The sequence below is a fragment of the Stigmatopora argus genome, chromosome 18 (genome assembly GCF_051989625.1).
Source record: "Stigmatopora argus isolate UIUO_Sarg chromosome 18, RoL_Sarg_1.0, whole genome shotgun sequence".
In the NCBI taxonomy this organism is placed as follows: domain Eukaryota; kingdom Metazoa; phylum Chordata; class Actinopteri; order Syngnathiformes; family Syngnathidae; genus Stigmatopora; species Stigmatopora argus.
This window is the reverse complement of record NC_135404.1, coordinates 4,437,122-4,456,668: the sequence shown is the minus strand read 5'-3', so window position 1 is coordinate 4,456,668 and position 19,547 is coordinate 4,437,122. Positions and strand designations below refer to the sequence as shown.

General features: G+C 39.6%; 2 protein-coding genes across 3 annotated transcripts; both read left to right on the top strand.

The window, feature by feature from the left end:
* Positions 1-125: 125 nt before the first annotated feature.
* Positions 126-11,405, top strand: LOC144093123 (triple functional domain protein-like). Its single transcript, XM_077626437.1, has 22 exons — positions 126-378; positions 1,075-1,262; positions 1,425-1,574; positions 2,356-2,461; positions 2,652-2,767; positions 2,844-2,966; positions 3,041-3,202; positions 3,555-3,652; positions 3,780-3,815; positions 6,113-6,252; positions 7,508-7,673; positions 7,760-7,826; positions 7,900-8,009; positions 8,235-8,304; positions 8,393-8,482; positions 8,963-9,055; positions 9,182-9,293; positions 9,375-9,565; positions 9,639-9,740; positions 10,280-10,422; positions 10,503-10,690; positions 10,765-11,405. The coding sequence occupies exons 1-21, from the start codon at positions 126-128 to the stop codon at positions 10,612-10,614; spliced, it is 2,628 nt and encodes an 875-aa protein (XP_077482563.1). The 3' UTR covers positions 10,615-10,690; positions 10,765-11,405.
* Positions 11,406-15,448: 4,043 nt separating this feature from the next.
* Positions 15,449-19,470, top strand: mettl9 (methyltransferase 9, His-X-His N1-histidine). Of its 2 annotated transcripts, XM_077626118.1 has the most exons (6): positions 15,450-15,708; positions 15,790-15,954; positions 16,498-16,688; positions 16,769-16,978; positions 18,260-18,444; positions 18,609-19,470. In XM_077626118.1, exons 2-6 carry the CDS (start codon positions 15,853-15,855, stop codon positions 18,836-18,838), a joined length of 918 nt encoding a protein of 305 aa, XP_077482244.1. In that variant the 5' UTR covers positions 15,450-15,708; positions 15,790-15,852; the 3' UTR covers positions 18,839-19,470. The 2 variants fall into 2 exon arrangements, with proteins under 2 accessions (XP_077482243.1, XP_077482244.1); XM_077626117.1 differs by having other exon boundaries at positions 15,449-15,954.
* The last annotated feature ends 77 nt before the right edge of the window (positions 19,471-19,547 follow it).

The following is a 19,547-nucleotide window of genomic DNA, read 5'->3' as shown; positions in this document are numbered from 1 at the left end:
CGGTCATGACAATATTATTTTTAAGGGTTATTCAATACACTTTTTTACTTTTGGTTTCTATCAAACAGCAGTAAACTAAAATTCAGTTATTTTTTGAATTGCTCAACAAGATTCTTTTAGGTAGGATGCTCTTTCATCTCTATGAGCTCCTAAGGGGGCGGGGCCAAGATAGAATAGGAGATCACAGAGGTGACGTCACTGGGACGCTCTTTCATGCCATCTGCGTTTTTATGTACAGATTCCAACCCAAAAATGAAATCAGTCAGATGCTGCAAGTGAGCTCACCAGGTTATTCGGAAGAAACGACCAGGAAAAAGAAATCAACCATGGAGCACCTCGCATCTGAAGTTGCTGCAAAGCCCGAAATGCTGCTACAAGGTAATTATATTATATGCTAACGTTCGTTGCTACTTTCCTTTCCAAGCGAAAGAGGGATGCAGAACGGAAAACGATTATACATGGATTGGGTGCTTCATATCAAGTTCGTTTTAAGTCGTGCTAAATTGCTGAAAAGTAGTAACAATTTCATGACAAACTTATGACGTAATTTGAAGGATTTTTTAACTCGTTTTCAGCATCTTCATGATTTGGAGTCGCGGCAGTTATGCTTAACTGAAATGCATGATTCTGTTTTGTCGAGTCGAAAGAAGCATTTGCAAAAAGAGATTGCACTGCATTGTCGTTGCATTACAATTTAATATGCACTAATATTTTCTTCCTTCTTTGATGTGAGTTTCTTACCGGCGCTTGTGCATTTTTTTTTGCAGTTAGTTTAAATCCCAACTTCAGAACGTGAACGTCATTGTTGTCTATGTAGCAATTAAACTGCTCCATTGGTATGCAAAATGTGAAAGATGTTTATTGTGGTATAAGCAATCGTTTTAGTATTATTAATCGTTATTTTCATAGCAAAATGAGGGATAAGTGAAGATACCTTATTCAAAAGTAATCCTCTAATTTCCTAAGTTAATGTTCTTCTGCATCTTTCATAACATTAGAGTTAGGAATCACTGCTTAGTCAAATTACTTTGTGTCCATCATTTATTTATTTTTTGTTCTATTTTCTGTCCATAGAATACCAACCAGAGCTTCCTGGTGGTTCTGCAGAAGGCCGGGGGTCTCTACCATGGGAGACCCCTTTAAACTTGTTAAGAGAGTGTGCTGAGAGCACAGCAAGCAACTGGATTCAGCTCTTGCGCAAAACAGATGATAAAAGGAAGCTGGTCCTCACTTCTGTGGCCTTCTACAAGACCTCAACACAGGTCAGAAAAATTTGAAATGTATTTACAACTGAATCGTGCACAGATAGCTAAGCACATTTTAATACATTTTGAAAAAGTGTTTATCCCTTAACTGGTTAGATAATGGGACATAAAAGCTACACTCACATGATACTCATGATCATTCTTATTTCCATCTTGCAGGTGCGCCGTATGTTGGAAAACCTGGAGGAGGAGTATAAGAGGGAGGATGACTGGTGCAAAGCAGGAAATGCATTTGATTCCAACTCTCAGATGGATCATCTGACCTGCATGAGCAGTAAACACCTGACGCAGAAGGACGTTTTCCTTAAGGTATAACATACATGTATCTACAAATACGTATACAGTGATCCCTCACTTTAACGCGGTTTACTTTTCACGGATTTGCATCGTGCATTGTGTTCTGCATTCTGATTGGCTAATAAGTCACTCTGCTTCTTCTCTATCTGTGCGCCAATAACGTTTCAGTTTAATATGTACACGTACGTAAAACAGCTTGCCAAATTTACATTATGTACGTGCAAATTCTCTTGCAATTTCGAGTTTCTCTAAAACCCGTAATGTTGACAAAACGCTCTGGAGCGACAATAGCACCTGCGGCAGGGCTCGAAACGCATTGGAAGATGCTATCTATTGCAGATAAAGTTAAACTTCTGGACATGCTAAGAGAAGGTAAAATCTATACGGCTGTAGTTCGGCATTACGAAATTAATGAATCTTCCTTCTGGCTTTTGTTCACATTGATAATTAAAATTATGATTTGATAGTGCAGTACATAAGTTATTTGTTGAAAAAAATGTTTCTAAAGTACAGTACTTTGTGAAACAAATGAGTGAGCCTGTAATTTGGTTTGTTCTTTGTTGTATGTATAATAGAGTATTTAATTGTTTCATAATATTTTTTTAAAAATTTAAAAAAGGATTCTACTTCATGGATTTTGCCTATCACGAGTTCTTTTTGGAACGTAACCCCAGCAAAAAACAAGGGTATACTGTATATGTCCTATACACGTGATAAATGACACCATGGAAGTTGTAAGCAGGATTCCTTTGTTACATTTCTAATCGCAGATTTTGCTATCTCTGTCATTCAGGCATGCACTCTGGCCAGAGGAATTGCTGACACCCTCCACCAGTACATGGAGAGGAACAGTGCTTCCATGGGAATTATGAGCCCTGATGAAGAGCAGTGTGTTACAGGTCAGTTTGGGGAATAAAATCAAATGAACTGGAGTAATCTATAGCCTACAGTAAGGTATGCTAACGTTTACATTTTCGCTAATTCTCGAAGGATGACACCTCAAAGAGCTTGCCAAAGATGCACTTTTATGTTTCTTTTCTTTTCTAACACAATAAATCGGTAACGGTGTTGTTATTTCTTTTTTCAAAGACATCTGCAGTGACCTGAGAGAGAGAGAAAACCGCGTCCTCAACCTCTGGGCCATTAAGAAGCAGCGACTCGAACAGTGTCAGCAATATGTGGCGTTTGAACGCCGGGCTAAAGAGGTGATGGTTGGAAAACTTAGAAAAATTTGTGTCTCGCTGTCTTTTGCCAAAACGTAACAAATTTGTTTGTCTTTAGGCACAGGAGAATCTGAAAGTCACATTAGAGCTTTACCTGTCCATACACTGCCCCGCCGGCTTAAGTTTCCACTACAGGCTGGAAGTGTTGAAGGAGCTGGAGGACTTTGACATCATTGCCAAGGTAGGTTTTGTTTTACACCCTCATCTAAGGGTTTGGATGCAACCGTGCAAAAACTTTTGTTGGCTCCCCTGCAGCGAATGGAAGACGGCGTGAAGCTACTCGTCCAACTAGGAGACAGTTACTGCAGAAAAGGTCACACCCATGCCAGCGCCATCAATGAATGTGTGATGGCAGTTGACAAATGCTACCAGGACTTCACCCTGGAAATGGCGGAGCACCGCCGCAGCGTAGAGAAAGTAAGTCGGATTTTGACAATGTTATCCAGCTTTCTTGCTTGTTTCACAGTTTCAAACCCACATTTTCGAATTTTGTATTCTGCTGTGCACTTTTATCAGACCACTGTAAAATAAGTGCACTTTTTTCAATCATTATTCATCATGACATTCATCTAAACTCATACAGTAAATACCGCATTTTAGGAATATAAATTGCCCCTGAGTATAAGTGCACAATAGAGAGGAAAAACAATTATAAATAAATTATACATTTGACTATTCATCAAAGGCCCAGCATAACAATGAATAAAATGCAACATAGAATCTGGAAAATACGGTAAATTAAGATCCTTCTCTTTCTATCGTTTGTCAGAATGTTGAACCGGATATGATCCCTGCCTCATGGCACAGCAAAACAGGGGATGACATCCATAAACTCAGCAAGAAGAAAAAGTCTCCACTCAGAAAAAGGTATGTAACTCACTCTACCATTTGTGAATTTAATTTTGTTTCAATAGACCAGGTTCTCTCTTACTTAGAATGCTTAGAGTAGAGTCTAAGTCTAAACTAAGTAGAGTTGTCGTGTCGTTTTCTGCAGGCTGCACTTGCACAAGTGGCTCATGAGATGCATGTAATGGCTGAAGCATCAGTCAGCAATAAGGCTGACTACTTGGACCCAAAGCACAAGATGAAATTAGAAACGCTTAGACAACAACACCACAATGCTGTGGTGTGGAGGATCCCAATGGGGTGACCTGGTGTCCATGATGGACAATTGTAAAAATCCAAAAACTGTATAGCTGTATAGTATCATTACAAAATCCAACCTTTAAGTGATATTTCAATAAATATTCATATTATTTTTTTGTAAATAGTTATTTTTATATATGAAACTCCCTGTGTTCAGAATATTTTTGGACAATAAAGCAATTGCATATTTCTGGAACCTTGCCTCCTCCTTCACTCTATGAAAAATCAACCTATGCACATTGTTGCTTTCGTTTATTTCCCTGATGTAAATCTCAGGGTAGCGTTGTCCGGCTCGTGCAAAAATAAGAACAAAAATTAATCTCCATGCTTCAAATAAAATATCATAAATTTATATGAACTTATGACTGAACAGCCAGCCTTGCAGTCAAGTGGTTAGCGCGTCGGCCTCACATTTATGCGGATGAGAGTTCGATCCCAGGTCGGTCGTGATTGTGTGGCGTTTGCATTGCGCGGCTTTTCGCCGGGTAGTCCAGTTTCCTCCCACGTCGCACGAGAATATGCAAATTCAACACAGGTGGACCGACCTGGGTTTGAACCCAGGACCCCAGAACTGTGAGGCCGACACGCAAACCACTCATCCGCCGGGCCGCCCATTCATAGATATTAAGGCTGTCTTTCTGTCCAGACAAACAAAAAATTAGAGGGAACATTGAGTGAGTGTGAATGCTTGTCCGGCTCTGTGTGCCCTGTGATTGGCTGGGGCCCGTAGTTAGCTGGTATAGGCTCCAGAACCCCTTGCGACCCTCGAGTAGATAAGCGGTACATATAATGAATGAATGAAGGAACAAGTAATCATAGAAAGTAGTAGCCCCTTTGCATCTCCCATCGTAGCGGTATGAAAAAAAGATGGCAGTCCCCGCACGGCGGTTGACTACCGGCAATTGAATAGTAATACAGTAATAAACCTTGACATACGAGTGTCCCAACATACGAGAATTTTGAGATATGAGGAAAATTCCGAGCAATTTGGGATACGAGGAAAATTCCAAATTTTTGCCTTGAGACAAATTTGAGATACAAGCATACGAGATGGTTCCCGTTGCGGCAGTCCAGTTGGGCGAGTATGCGAGAGGCTGCTTATGAAAACAGCATCGCTCAGTTTTTCTCGCTGCATTTCCCTCGCGTAACGATATCTTCGAGCACCGGGCCGGTACAGGTTGCATTTTTTACTGTAGATAGCGTGAACGAGTCAATAATCTGCAAAAAAAACAGCGGAATCTACATTGCCTTGAAAGCAAAGCAAGCGTCTGAAAAAACCCTTCAAAGCAAGCCATGGCTGGTTCGATGATTTTAAAAAACGAACTGGGATACAGTCGGTTCTGAAGCATGGAGAAGCAGCAAGTTGCGACTGGAAAGCCCGGTGGAAAACATTAACATCTTTGCCTCGGTTATCGCACAAGACGGTTGAAATTTAGTGTAACGTAACATTAAAATGTATTTTTAAGAGTATGTGTATAGTAATCTTAGTTCATTTAAGTTAAATTTAAAGTTTCAAGTTTCAAGTTTCAAGTTTCAAGTTTCAAGTTGGCCTGGTGGCGCCAGTAGTTAGTGCGTTGGCCTCACAGCTCTGGGGTCCTGGGTTCAAATCCAGGTCACATGCATCTGTGTGGAGTTGTGGAGCATGTTCTCCCCGGGCCTGCGTGGGTTTCCTCCGGGTACTCCGGTTTCCTCCCACATTCCAAAAACATGCATGGTAGGCTGATTGGACACTCTAAATTCCCCCTAGGTATGGGTGTGAGTGTGCATGGTTGTCCGTCTCCTTGTGCCCTACGATCGGCTGGCCACTGATTCAGGGTGTCCCCCGCCTCTGGCCTGGAGACAGCTGGGATAGGCTCCAGCACCCCCCGCGACCCTAGTGAGGATAAAGCGGTTCAGAAAATGAGATGAGATGGGAGAGAAGTTTAAAGTCCGCGATAAGGCTGTAGTAATTCAACGCGCTTTTCTGCCTCCTCCTGATGCTTTTAAGTAGTACTATACAATAAAAAAAATACTTACTGTATTACCCAATCTCTTCGCTAGATGGCAGCCTACTCGTCCTGTATCTATGGCCAGGGCTGGCTGTCAAACAGATCAAAGAGCGTGACGTTTCAACGAACCTTCTCATTGCGTTTCAAAACGCTTGCGTGACGTCAATAAAAAAGCTGTTTGATGCCAACTCAGTTTCGAACCAGAAACCCGTCAAACGACAGAGTTGTGGAGTCAAGTGCAAACATTTCATCTGAAGAAACGATCGGAACTACAGAATTCCACCATGGACCACCTTGCATCTCAAATTATTGCAATCATTGAAAGGCTGGGGGGTAAATTGGATTTATTTAAAAATTAAAATTATATTTTCAGCGACCGAATGAGATTTTATGAACTTTATTTGTGCATGTTATGTTCGTTTTGTATCGTGGCGAATTGTTATATGACTATAGCGTTTTATTTTAATATTGTAATATTAGTACTTGCTGCCCGTTTTTCAACTTTGTAATAATAATAATAATAATTATTATTATTATAATTACTATTATTATTGTTGTTGTTATTGATATTTTTTTCATTGTTATCATTATTATTACTACTATTATTATTGTTGTTGTTATTTTTGCTGTTACTATCATTATTATTAATATTATAATTATAAAAAGTAATAATAATAATAAACTATGAGATTTGCTGTGGTGATAGCGACGCCTCACAGCACAAGCCTGAAAAAAAAATCCATCTTTAGGACAATTTTAACATTTAACCGATTTGTTTGTCAAGTCGAAAACAACATTCGGGATATCGTGTTGTTAAACGCTTTGGAGTTAATGGCTAAAATTCAAACATTAGAACTAGAAACGTAAAAGTTGTTAAATTAAATTAATCAGCATAATCAATATGTAGACTGTGCAATGCAGAAAAATTCAAAATGTTGTACACCAAATATAATGCATTTTTTTGCATATTCAATTATTTGTACATCGTTTAACTTCCACAATTTTTTTAATGCACACCATAGTTAGTGAGATAAATTCAGTTGTGTAATCAGATCTGTGTTCTGGAATACTACCCCCTTTTTTACAATGATGGTAAGTTTCATAAGCTAGGTTTGTAGCCAAACAAGAGCATGTTTTATTTTTATTGATGACACAAACATGGTGTCAACAGATCACAAGGGCATTTTAATGTATATTCAAGTGAAAAAACGTTTTGGCTTCACCTCTAAGTTTGATATTGGTAAAGCAACATATCATCAAGGTAAGATACTTTGACCATTTTAGAGCCGAATGTGAGTTCTATGCACTATGGAAAAGGTTGGTATCCTGCAACCACCATTCAATCCTGAGAACTTTTAGGGACAAGAAAAAAAGACATGATTGGAAGTAAAAAAAAAAATAATAATAATAGTAATAATAAAGTAAATAGAAATAATATATTATTTACCCGCTTGGATGAAATTGAATCTGTGGCACACTTCATGATCTTTCATTGCACAGCGGTTCGGGATCATTGGTCTATCAAACAATTTCAGTTGTCCATTAATGTTTGCTCATTCATTGTGTTTGTTTTACTTATTCTCTGCAGAAGACATATTGGAGCGCCCTCTTGGTTTTGAAGATATGGACCTGATGAGCGATTGCACACTCAAGGCAGTACCCAATATGCTGGAAGTCCAAACTGCCATCCTCCCTGCCACGCCAGACATTCTCAGTCGCAACAAGGAGAAAACAAAGTCTGTGAGCAGAAAAGTGTATGTGGCTATTACACTATTGCTATTATAATATCTGTATCATTTAAAATACTGACCTCACCTGTGTCTACTTTGTTAACATTTAGGTTCATTTTGGCTGAACTCATTGAAACCGAAAAAACCTACGTGCAAAACCTACGGGAGTGCATTGATGTGCGTAGATTTCTTTTTACGTGCATTTCATTTAAGCCAAACTCTGACTGAATCTTTGTGTGGCATCTTACAGACGTACATGATGGAGATGTCAACCAATGAGAAGGATATTCCTCCAGCAATCAACAATATGGAGCATGTTATCTTCGGGAACTTGTTGGAGCTGTATGAATTCCATCATAAGTAAGCAGGGGCAGTTACGTTTCTTCAAAATCACCTTTATTTTGACAATGAATGGGCCAAGCTTAACAATGGGCTACTTCCCACATTTAAAACTTTGCCTTACAATTGCAGATATTTCCATAATATTGTTAAAATGCACTTCTCCATGTCAGTGTGTGAGTCGTGACACTGCCACTCACTTTTTGAAATGCATTAACGGGTTGCCATGTCCTATCCTTTCTTCAGCATCTTTCTCAAAGAACTGGAAAAACACAAACATGTCCCTGAAAATGTCGGACATTGCTTTGTCAAATGGGTATTTATTGCTTCATCAATTATCATTATCTTACTGATAAATTACCTGTAAATATTTCAGGGCACGTTGTTGTTGTGTTTTTATATAGGCTGATAAGTTCAAGGTCTATGTGGATTACTGCAAGAACAACGAGGAATCCACTCGGCTCATCATGGAGCATGCAGTGAAGTATTTTAATGTAAGGTTTAAATTGTTATGTCTTGTGCGGCGTCGAGCGTGAACCGTCGAGTAGGACCCAAATGCGGAGAAGCAATTAAGGGACGAGTGCGTAGAGTGCTCTAACAAAAACTTAAATGACTGAGGCAGGAGGGGATTCAAGAAAATAACAGGGACTATGAAATAAATAACAAAACTAAACCTGACGTGGAATACATGGGGAAACGAGAAATTTGAAACATGACATGGCAACTTAACATGACGCAAACAAAGCAGGCGATCCGACGAGGACTCACAAACACACGGTTTAAATAGACAGACATGGGTTGATTACACAATACACACACCTAATCACACGAGGGAAAGGGAAACATTCAATAATCACACGGAGAGCACACCCAAGCGCACACATCAATCCCAAAACCTAACTACATATAACATAAATGTTTAATAGTTCATCGTCTTACGTTCTTTTCCCTCTTTGTCTCTATGGGTTCAACAGAAAATTCAGCAGAAGCACGGATTGGCAAACTCATTACACTCATACCTGATTCAACCAATACAGAGAATCACAAAATATCCACTCCTGTTAAAGGTAAATCCAAAATAAATCAGATTTATTCTTCAGAAAACTACAGAGGATACATTGATTAAACACCCATAATAGGTCAAATATCGGCCACATAGAGACCAGATTTTTAAAAAAAGAAGCTAATTTTAGGGTCTGCTGGAGTGTTGCGAAGAAGCAAAAGCTGTACTCAAAGAAGCCCTGGAGGTGACTCTCAGCATTCCCAAGAGAGCCAATGATGCCATTCATCTCTCTGTGCTGGAAGGTGACTGAAGATGGGCAAGATTTGTTGTTGTTGTTGAGTCATAGATAGTTTGTTTACAGGATCTAATCGCTCTTCTGGCAGGTTTTGATGGGAGCATTGAGTCCCAGGGTGAGCTGCTCCTACAGGAGTCATTTAAGGTTTGGGATTCAAAGTCACCATTCCACTTGGGGAAAAATAGACACCTCTTCCTCTTGAACAACTCCTTGGTGGTCTGCAAGGTGTTCAAGGAGGCCAAGGTCCAAAGCAAATACATATACAAGAAAAAAGTCAATGTGAGTCGTCTTTAACACACTTTTCATTGATTTGATATTCGCAATAAAAATGATCATTCAATTTTCTCCTCAGATATCCGAGATAAAGCTGACAGAACATTTTAAGGGAGACCCCCGCAAGTTTGCTCTTTCAGTGGGCTGCACCTGGACGTTGAGCAACAGAATTGTTCTGAAGGTTAGATGCTCTTCCTTTCCTCTTTTCCTCAAAACACTAACAATATTTGACCAATATGAGATTTTTAGGCACTGTACTAAATTGCCTGGTGTAGGCTCTAGCACCCCAGCGACCCTTGCGAGGATAAGCAGAACTTAAAAGAAATGGATAAGTAAATGAATGTACCGAACAGAGTCGTACCACTTTGTCGCAAAACAGCATTTGTGTCCACCGTGACTTTGTTTTTTTTTCTTTTTTGTTAACATTATTATCTCTGAATGTGTTATTTTTAGCCTTGATTTATTTTCCTCTACATGAATAAAAGTTAAACATCAAGTATTTTACCCAAAAAGAGAAAATATATAGTATGGAAACCTAAAGCGAATAAGAGTTGCTAATTTGGTTTAAAAATAAAACATCGATATTATAACCAAAGGAGAAAATATATATAAAATAAAACTCTAGTGAATAAGAGTTGCCAGTGTGGTCTGTGAGTGAAAACTATAAATGGTGGATTTCCAAATGGCCTTAAAACCTTTGACTATCCTCTTTATCAATAGGCATCTACTATTAAAACCAAACTGGACTGGATCGAGTATATCCGGAAGCTGATCAAGGAGCACACCATCCATCTGACAGGGGGGCTCAAAGAGCCAATCTCCATTCCTAAACCCAGCACAGCAAAGCTCCGCAAGAGCCAAAGGTAACCAGGTACAATTTTGGACCTTCTTGCTACAGACGGACCGCTATGAGACTACAGTCATCTTTCACCATTTGCGGAAGTTCGCATTTTCAGTGCATCGCGGTATTGCCGCATCTATGCTTCATTTCGGCGCCCTGTGATGACAAAGAGGCACCTCGGCTGCTCTCCCTCCGAACTCAACAATGTTCTTAACCCGGATATTTACAATCCTCATTTTAAGGTCACAGGCTCCTTTTACGAGGCCTTTGCTGACTACTTGAGGAGGAAGGTAGACACTATCAGATGTAAAATATTATCTGCTGAAAATGATTTTGAGTTCACCTGAGTCTCTGCTTTTACCAGCGGAATCATTGGAGTTTTGTCCTGTCATGGGCGGATCTAGAAAAATACTTATAATGGCTCCTGCCCCCCTGTATATCAACGGCCAATGTGTGGAGCAGGTGGAGACTTTCAAATTCCACACGTGGGCAGCAAACACCACAGCACTCGTCAAAAAGGCGCATGCTACATTTGCCGAGAGTACTCAGGCTGGAGCAAATAAACACCAACCTGCAGAGGGTGATCAACACAGCCCAAAAGATCATCAACTGCCCCCTGCCTACCCTGTCCAGCATCTAGGAAGGCCAAAGAGCATCATCAAAGACAGTACACATCCCGGCTTCCACCTCTTCAACCTGCTACCCTCTGGCAGGTGTTACAGGAGCCTACCAGCCAAAACAAACAGACTCAGGGAAAGTTTCTTTCCAAGAGCCGTCACCATACTCAACTCCAGCTTTGCACCGAGGACCCAACCTTGACTCAATTAAGTACTGTCACTGCACTATATGCTAAATGCCATAACACTCCCAGATGCATATGAATAAGGAGCGTTCTCAAACTTTTACTTCAGTCTTAGCACTGCAATTTTTTTATCTTGCACTTTGATACTTGCACCAAAACACCATGTCTACCTCATGTGCTGCTAACAACTTCATTTTTATTGAATATAAATCTTTTTATGACCTTTTATTTACATGTGCACTTTATGGTCAAGCTTTAAATCTCATTGTTCCTGTATAATGCCAACAAAGGCATTCAATTCAATTCAATTCAATTTAACGGATGGCGAGAACTTTTTGAGGGGTGGCAAATATTTCATGATCTTATCAAACATTATTGGGGTAGCTGCCACCGGGTCTGAGAGACGGGCACGGTGCCAGTCCGACCCGAAATCAGGTAGAGTTTGAGTGCGACCGTCCAACCAAAACCCCCTTTAAGGGGATTTTTTTCCCAGGAACATGACAGAGAAGCTGTGGGCGTCGACAAGTTCCTGATTTGGGTGCTTTCAACCCTCGTTCGTCACACAGTAGTTTAGTGAGATTTTCTGAGTGTGAGTAACATAAATTGAAAGTGTTAAGTTGTGTATTTACGTGTTTGTGTACATATATTCACTCAGGTGCCATTCACAATTCCATCCCACTGGAAAATTCATTGCTTTTGTCTTTGATTTTGATGGCCTAAGAAATAACTTGCATCTATTTGCAGATTTTTGGCATACATATTTTTGCATACGTATTTCATTACAAATGTTATATTTATTTTATTTAAGAGTTTAGGGCACATTGTCCGGTCCACTATGAACATTCACAAGGTCGAACACAAGTAAAGCACGCCAAGACAGATGAGTGAAATTTTGAAGCTTCTGCAGAAGGAGAGTACGGAGGTGGTGGGTCCGACGACTACTTCTACAGCAACTATTTAATTAGGGCAAGATTTCATGACATACAAATTCTCTATTACAAAGATGCATGGCTCTATGACAAAGATGCAGCAGGACAGTGACGCTGATGATGGTGGTGACACTGATGATGTTAAAGGCTACATATAAACAAAGGACATACCCTATTACAAAAATGCATGGTTCTGACACCGATGGTTGTGATATGGATGGAAGGTCTCTATGACATGGCCATGACACCGATTGAAACATTCTTTGATTACTTTTAAGATTATTTCACACACACACACACACACACACATATATATATATATATATATATATATATATATATATATATATATATATATAGATATAGATATATATATATATATATATATATATATATATATATATATATATATATATATATATATATATATATATATATATATATACATATATATACCAGTGGCGGGCCGTCAGGGCCTAAGAAATATCTGAATCATATTATATTTTGTCCATCAATACTTATTATTCCAAATGGTCTGTTAGCTTCCTTTCATTGCTTTTCCCCCTGGTTGCACTGCTTCCAGATGTGTGTTTTCATATTGAAGCATTTAACCAATCACATTTCAGCCATTACTTGTTGCCAGATCAGATCTGCCTCAAAGCCTTCACAATCAGTTCTTGCGGGCTCTGCTGCATTAAACTAGACTGTTGCTTTTAACCAATCAGATTTCAAGTTGGCAACCCCACAATGATTTTTCATAGGCGTTAGCATTTAGCTGGCTGGGACATGTCATTGCTTTCACAAACTATGATTGGCTAGTAGGCGGGCCAAAGCAGCCAGAGATCGCAAACTCCACTCACATGGCCGACAGTGGCAAAAACAAATGCATTTTGTTGCAGATTTCTCTCACAAAGCTATTTTCCAGACGGACTTTTCCAGAAAAAATATGGACATCATTAAGAAAGGGGCGGTCAACTCTGAAGCTAGCAAGCCTGTTACAGCCGGGAATATGGTGTGTGCGGCACTTTCAGTGTGCTAATTTAGCTCCACAAGCAAATAGTATATTGTTGTTTTGATTTAAAGCCATTTTCAAAACGGACTATGCCAGAAATATGACAGGACAGACTCATCATTAGCTTCGATGGCGATAGGAAAGAAGAAGAAAGAAAGGAGGATGGATATTGTGTAAAAAGGATTTTTGGTGAGTAAAATATGGCCATATTCCTAAATAATATTTCAATTGTGGGCCAAGTTCTGATATCTGAAAAGCTCCAGTGTTTGTATTTAAGCTCCAGTGTTTGTATTTAATCACAAAATGCTGCTAGGAAGTGGATTTTACCCCAGTTTAATTTTTGGCGTTTCACCATTGACGTCCATCGCTGTCTTTTCCCGGGAAAAATCACCCCCCTGGCCTGGTTGTAATGTCTCAAAAGCTCCAGTATTTGTATTCAATCAATAAATGATGCTAGGAAGTGGATTTTACCTAATTTTAGTATTTTAGTGCATTTTTTGTCATTTCACGTATGGACGTATCGACGTTCATCGCTGTCTTTTTACCGGGGAAATGATACTCCGGGCCCGGTTCTGATGTCTAAAAAGCTCCAGTATTTGTATTTAATCAATAAATGCTGTTTCCGGCTGGATTTTACCCCATTTTCAGGCAATGTTTGCCCGTACGCCATTGACGTTCATCGCTGTCTTTTCCCGGGAAAATCACCCCCTGGCCTGGTTTTAATGTCTGAAAAGCTCCAGTATTTGTATTTAATCATGAAATGCTGCTAGGAAGTGGATTTTACCCCATTGTTGTGCATTAATTTATTGATTATTTTTTATGTGTTGCAGCTGTAGCTGCAGTAGAGGTTTTATAGCCATAAAATAGTTTTTGAGGGTTGGATTGATACATTGGATTGGATTGGATAACTTTATTCATCCCGTATTCAGGAAATTTCGTTGTTCCAGTGGCAAGAGGGTGAGGATGCAGGAATAGGAAAGGTATTTTAGACATAAATAGATAGGTAATAAGTAGGTCAAGAAATAAATACATGAATAAATATATAATTAAATAAGCATGTTGCTTAGCATATATATACATACATACATACACATAAATGTACATGCATGCATACGGTAGGTCTTAACACTCAGCCATTTTTTTGTTAAAGAGCCTGACAGCTGATGGAAGGAAGGATCTGCGGAAGCGCTCCTTCCTGCAATGAAGGTGCCGCAGTCTATTGCTAAAGGAGCTTTGGAGGGACTCCACAGACTCATGCAGGGGGTGGGAGGTGCTGTCCATGATGGACATCATCCTGGTCAGGATCCTCCGCTCTCCCACTTCATCCACAGAGTCCAAAGGCCCTCCTGACCAGCTTATTCAGCCTGTTCCTGTCCCTCTCCGTGCTCCCGCATCCCCAACAAAGCACTGCATAAAACACTGTAGATGCCACCACAGTGTCGTAGAAAGTCCTCAGCAGTGTCCTGCACACTCCAAAGGACCGTAGACTCCTCAGTAGGTAGAGGCGGCTCTGGCCCCTTTTGTACAGGGCATCTATGTTTGTGGACCAGTCTAGTTTGTTGTTGAAGGTGCTACCAGAAAATGCACCGCCCGCCACTGATATATATATATATATATATATATATATATATATATATATATATATATATATATATATATATATATATATATATATATATATATATATATATAAAGAGTCGAGGGCAGGTGTCGGAAAACTTTCTAACAGAGAGCGATAAACCATTGATATTTTCCAATGTTAGTCACTGACAGCCATACTCAGAATTGAAAAGTCAAAATACATGAGGATTAGTGGCTTCTTTAGTCATTTCACCACTTTTAAAGTACAAAATGTCCCTGAATTCTTTTGACAACATAGTTGCTAATCAATGACATTCTATGAGAGTATGCATGCAGGAAGGTATGATGAAAAACATGATTAGAATTGCGCTCGACGTAGTGTCGGCGCCACAGTGCCGATGTGACGCTCCTATTGGTGCATTCGGGACTCAGTTCCGTCATCAGCGGTTTCCATATTTTATTTCACAGGTTAGCGGAGAGCAATATGCACCCATCAAAAGAGCCACATGTGGCTCCCGAGCCATCGATTTCCTACCCTTAGGGGCTAGTATTAAAGATCGTGAAACAAATTATGCTCAATAAATGTCAAATGTTTCCCTACTTACAAAAATACAAGTTACGAAACAACTTCAAGAATTCTCAAATTAATTTGATAATAAAGCAGAAATCCATCCTGATAACACGGTGGCAAAGCGCATGCTCAGTAGGGCTTCACAGCGGACATGTTTAGTAGTTACACCGGAAGTCTAAATGCCCGGAAATATTTGTGTTTACTTTTTGGGTAGGGGACACACAATAGGTTGAGGTGGTGGATTAGATGTTGTCTGCATTTTGTGTATTTTTAAATCCACCACACCCTCTTGTTCGTTTGTTTTGTAAGCGAATGAGTTCCTGGCGTGTTGATATACTATTGGTTACTGCCCCTCAATACGTTTTTCGCCCTTTACCCCTAATGTTAACATCGTCTCACTGCTCTCCGGTCCAGTGAGTTTGCGTCTTCCAGATGGTATCATTGATCAAGTGTCCGATTGCTCACGTTTATTTTCCATTATGTGTCATCTACAGCTGAGGACATTAATTTTTGTGGCGTGGGTGTTGGGTTACGTCGTCTTTCTGCACTCCACAAGGATGACATGGACTGCCAAATATGTGCGAGGTCCACTGGGTCGCTCACTCTTGGGGAACATGGTCAGCAAAGGGGAAGAAGGAACAGAAACAGAGACAGAGGAGGTAGGACTCGTAGATGAGATTGAACTAGCCCAATTCTGCAAATATTATGAATGAACATCTTATTGCAAGGGTGTCCAATATTTTTTTTCTCTTGGGTCACGTTTCGAAAAGGCAAAGGATTCAAGGGCCAACTTGAAATGCTTTCGCTTTCATTTCTTAAACTGGCTCGGAATATGGGGAAAAAAATTAAACACATGTTCAGTATGTATTTTTTGTGTTTTCTCGCCTATAAGCCGCATCCTTATAATTGCCCGGGGACAACATGCAAAAACCACACAGGTGGACCGACCTGGATTCAAACCCAGGTCCCTGCCATACCACTAGAGCTCAATTTAGTAATACATAGATTTAAGATACTATGCAATATTTTTTTTATAGAATACAGGCTCCATTTATCTATTTATTTTTTATATGGGCCATATCTATGATATTTTGATAATGAGCTCTATGTCAATAAAAGCTGGGTAGGGTGCCCCAATTGGCCTGTGGGCCATAGTTTGGACACCACTGTCTTATTGTCCCCCCACCCCTCTATATTTCCAGTGGTACAGGTGCTGCCCTGACCTGCTGGGAGAGTCTCTGCGACCTCTGTTTGTTCAAAGCCATCTTGATTCAGGCACCAAGGCCTTCCTCAAGCAAAGCATTGAGAAGTCCAACTGGTTGATTACACAACTCTATCATTCTTTTGTATTGCGTGTCTTCGCATCTCTTGTTTCGCACACCTCCATAAATGGGTGAGTCCAGTATTACAAATGACAGCTTTCACTATTTTCAGATGTAACACACGGATCTAACAGAGTACCCCTCTGCTTAGGTTTTTGGGACGTGGATCCATGTTTGTGTTTTCCGTGGAGCAGTTCCAGAAACTTCTCAAGGTCGGACCAGATTGGAAGGCAGGGAAACTTCTGGACCTTGGAGCTGGTGATGGTGCTGTAACAGAAATTATGAGAGGCCATTTCTCAGAGATCTATGCGACTGAAGTCTCATCACCCATGAAATGGCATCTCCAAAGGAGAAATTTCAAGTAAGAATTTAGTGTTCCTATGCTGCTTCTTATGTATACATTCGTGTACAGTGGTACCTCGAGATAAGAGCTTAATTCGTTCCGGGACTGAGCTCGTATGTTGATTTACTCGTAACTCAAATAAACGTTTCCGATAGGAATGAACTAAAAACAAATTAATTTGTTCCAACCATCTGAAAAAAACACCAAAAACAGGATATTGGAATGGAAAAACATTTTTATTTGTTCTAATTCGCCATCTATTAACAAAGTAACAAATAACTAATGGTTTAATAGTACCAAAGAGAGAGAGAGGGACAGAGAGAGACATAAATAACATAACATAAACATATTTAACAATATTGAACTTGGATTACGATGCAGACACACTCAAAAATAAGTTTAATCTAACCTTACACTAAACTTAATTCTTATTTAGTTTTAAATTTTGATACCTTTCTTCTCCCGGGTTGGCTCTATTTGCCCCGCCTCCACCCTGACTTTCAGATGCAACCTATCGAGGGTTGTTTGCTTTTGTCTTCCCTTCAAAATATTCCCAAAATGATGCACACAAATGTCCTCACAATAGGATAACGCATGACCACTTGCCAACGAGAAGTACTTTATACCTCATTCGCACTGACTAACGGGGAAAAAAACACTGAAAAAATGCAACGCTCTGCCCAGTGCTCGTAGAGACTTTACACGAGGGAGTTGCGACCAGAAAGACAGTGCCCATGATGCTCTTATGAGCAGCCTCTCACGTCCGCTTTATGCTCGTATATCAAAATGTGTCTCGTATCTCAAGATAAATATTTGCCCGAAATTTTACTCTTATCTCAAATTGCTCGTATGTCGGGGCACTCGTATGTCGAGGTATGACTGTACTGGTTTTCCTCTATCACTGGATTCGGAACTGCACTAAGATGCGAAAAGATAATATTAGTCAGTGCTTGGGCCCTACCTCATATGATGTCATGCAAAAGGATGGACGGACAGGCGGAAAACTGACATCCACACCACTGAGTTGGAATTGATCCCCCAGCCTCCACTGAAGACAAAAAATGCATGTCTAAAACTCCATTACATTCAAATTGAATGTTAGTTCACAACACGTGTATAAGCATCCACTGAATGCACAAAAACTAAAACATGTGAGCAAACAAATTTAAATGGCAGGTTTTAGTCTTAACCATTAAAGCCCTTGGCCTATTTTGGCAATTTTCAAGCGAGGATGAAGCAGTTCATAAAATGTATGAATGAATGATTTTAAAGAGCAACCTACCTGTGTTTGACCTTAAGATTGATGGGGATCGACGAGTGGCAGCGGAGCGGCCTTCAGTATGATGTAATAAGTTGCCTCAACCTGCTGGACCGGTGCGATGATCCTTTCCTCCTTCTTGAAGACATCAGGCGATCGCTTGTTCCTCAGACTGGGCGTCTCATTCTGGCTGCCGTTCTTCCCTTCCAAGCCTTCGTAGAAGTTGGTCAGTTGAAGAGTCTGAGCATCTCTTTCTAGTTAACTATCCATAATAGAGATGTCCCAAAAATGTCCTGGATTTAAAAATGTATTTATTTCGAACTTTTTGATAATGTACACCTCTTAAATTATTCCACATATTTTGACTGCCTTTTGATGAATTCTCGACAGGTGGGAAATGGCTGCGCCCCCAAGAACACATAAAAGTACACGGCAAAACGTGGGAGGAGCAAGCAACCAAACTGTCACAAGATGTCTTCAAAAAGGCAGGATTCGAGGTCGAGACGTTGACCCGCTTGCCATATCTCTGTGAAGGGGACATGTACAAAGATTACTATGTTCTCGATGATGCGGTTTTTGTTCTAAAGGTCTCAAATATGACTGAGAAGTCCAGACAATGAAAAGAGTGTGTTGGGTGTCAGAGTACATTCATTTTGCTGAAGTTAACTTCCAAAGGTTCGGGGAGTCAATAATAAAATTGACATGTTTTTAATCTTTAAATGGTGCAAAGCTCAGGTTTTGTGTCTACCAAATATGTTGTGAGACAGTGATATCTCTCTTTTTTTTTTAAAAAGGTCACTTTACTTACCATACTGTGAAAAAATATCACCATCCTGTATTACACAATAGATTGTGCATGAAGTGTTACTTAAATGATTTCTAGTTTCATGTCAATCTCTAAAATCATGATCCAAATTTATCTGCATGATTAAAATGATTTTGATGCCAGATGTTGCTTAATGGTCTCAAAAGTGAGAATATTTAATTTAAAAAAATGTTTTTTTTTAAATCGACAATACTTATGTTCTGTCTAGTGAAAAGAATGATTACGTATGGAATTAACCTTTTAAATGTGCCATGATTGCCGTAATGAAATTTTGGTGAACAAATAATATTGAAAAGAAAAATGAATTTGATTCCTTTGATTAGAATGGTTTTAATTTAATTCGTCATCGTGGGCTATGATAAGAGAAAATTGGATTTTTAGGAAGAGTATTTTAGCAGGCCTATACAATAAAGAACATCAAAAATTTGTTTTGAGTTTAACATTTTAGATTTTGACTCAAAGCAAGTACATTTTTCATAAACTGCATGCTTTTGTATTTTTGC

Bases quoted from the DNA above. Each gene is read 5' to 3' on its own strand.
- mettl9 (XM_077626117.1), top strand. From the start codon at position 15,775: ATGTGTCATCTACAGCTGAGGACATTAATTTTTGTGGCGTGGGTGTTG. The intron at 16,689-16,768 runs GTGAGTCCAGTA...CCCTCTGCTTAG, and splicing joins TCGCACACCTCCATAAATGG to GTTTTTGGGACGTGGATCCA. The intron at 18,445-18,608 runs GTCAGTTGAAGA...AATTCTCGACAG, and splicing joins CCAAGCCTTCGTAGAAGTTG to GTGGGAAATGGCTGCGCCCC.
- LOC144093123 (XM_077626437.1), top strand. From the start codon at position 126: ATGCTCTTTCATCTCTATGAGCTCCTAAGGGGGCGGGGCCAAGATAGA. The intron at 3,203-3,554 runs GTAAGTCGGATT...ATCGTTTGTCAG, and splicing joins ACCGCCGCAGCGTAGAGAAA to AATGTTGAACCGGATATGAT. The intron at 8,305-8,392 runs GTATTTATTGCT...GTTTTTATATAG, and splicing joins GACATTGCTTTGTCAAATGG to GCTGATAAGTTCAAGGTCTA.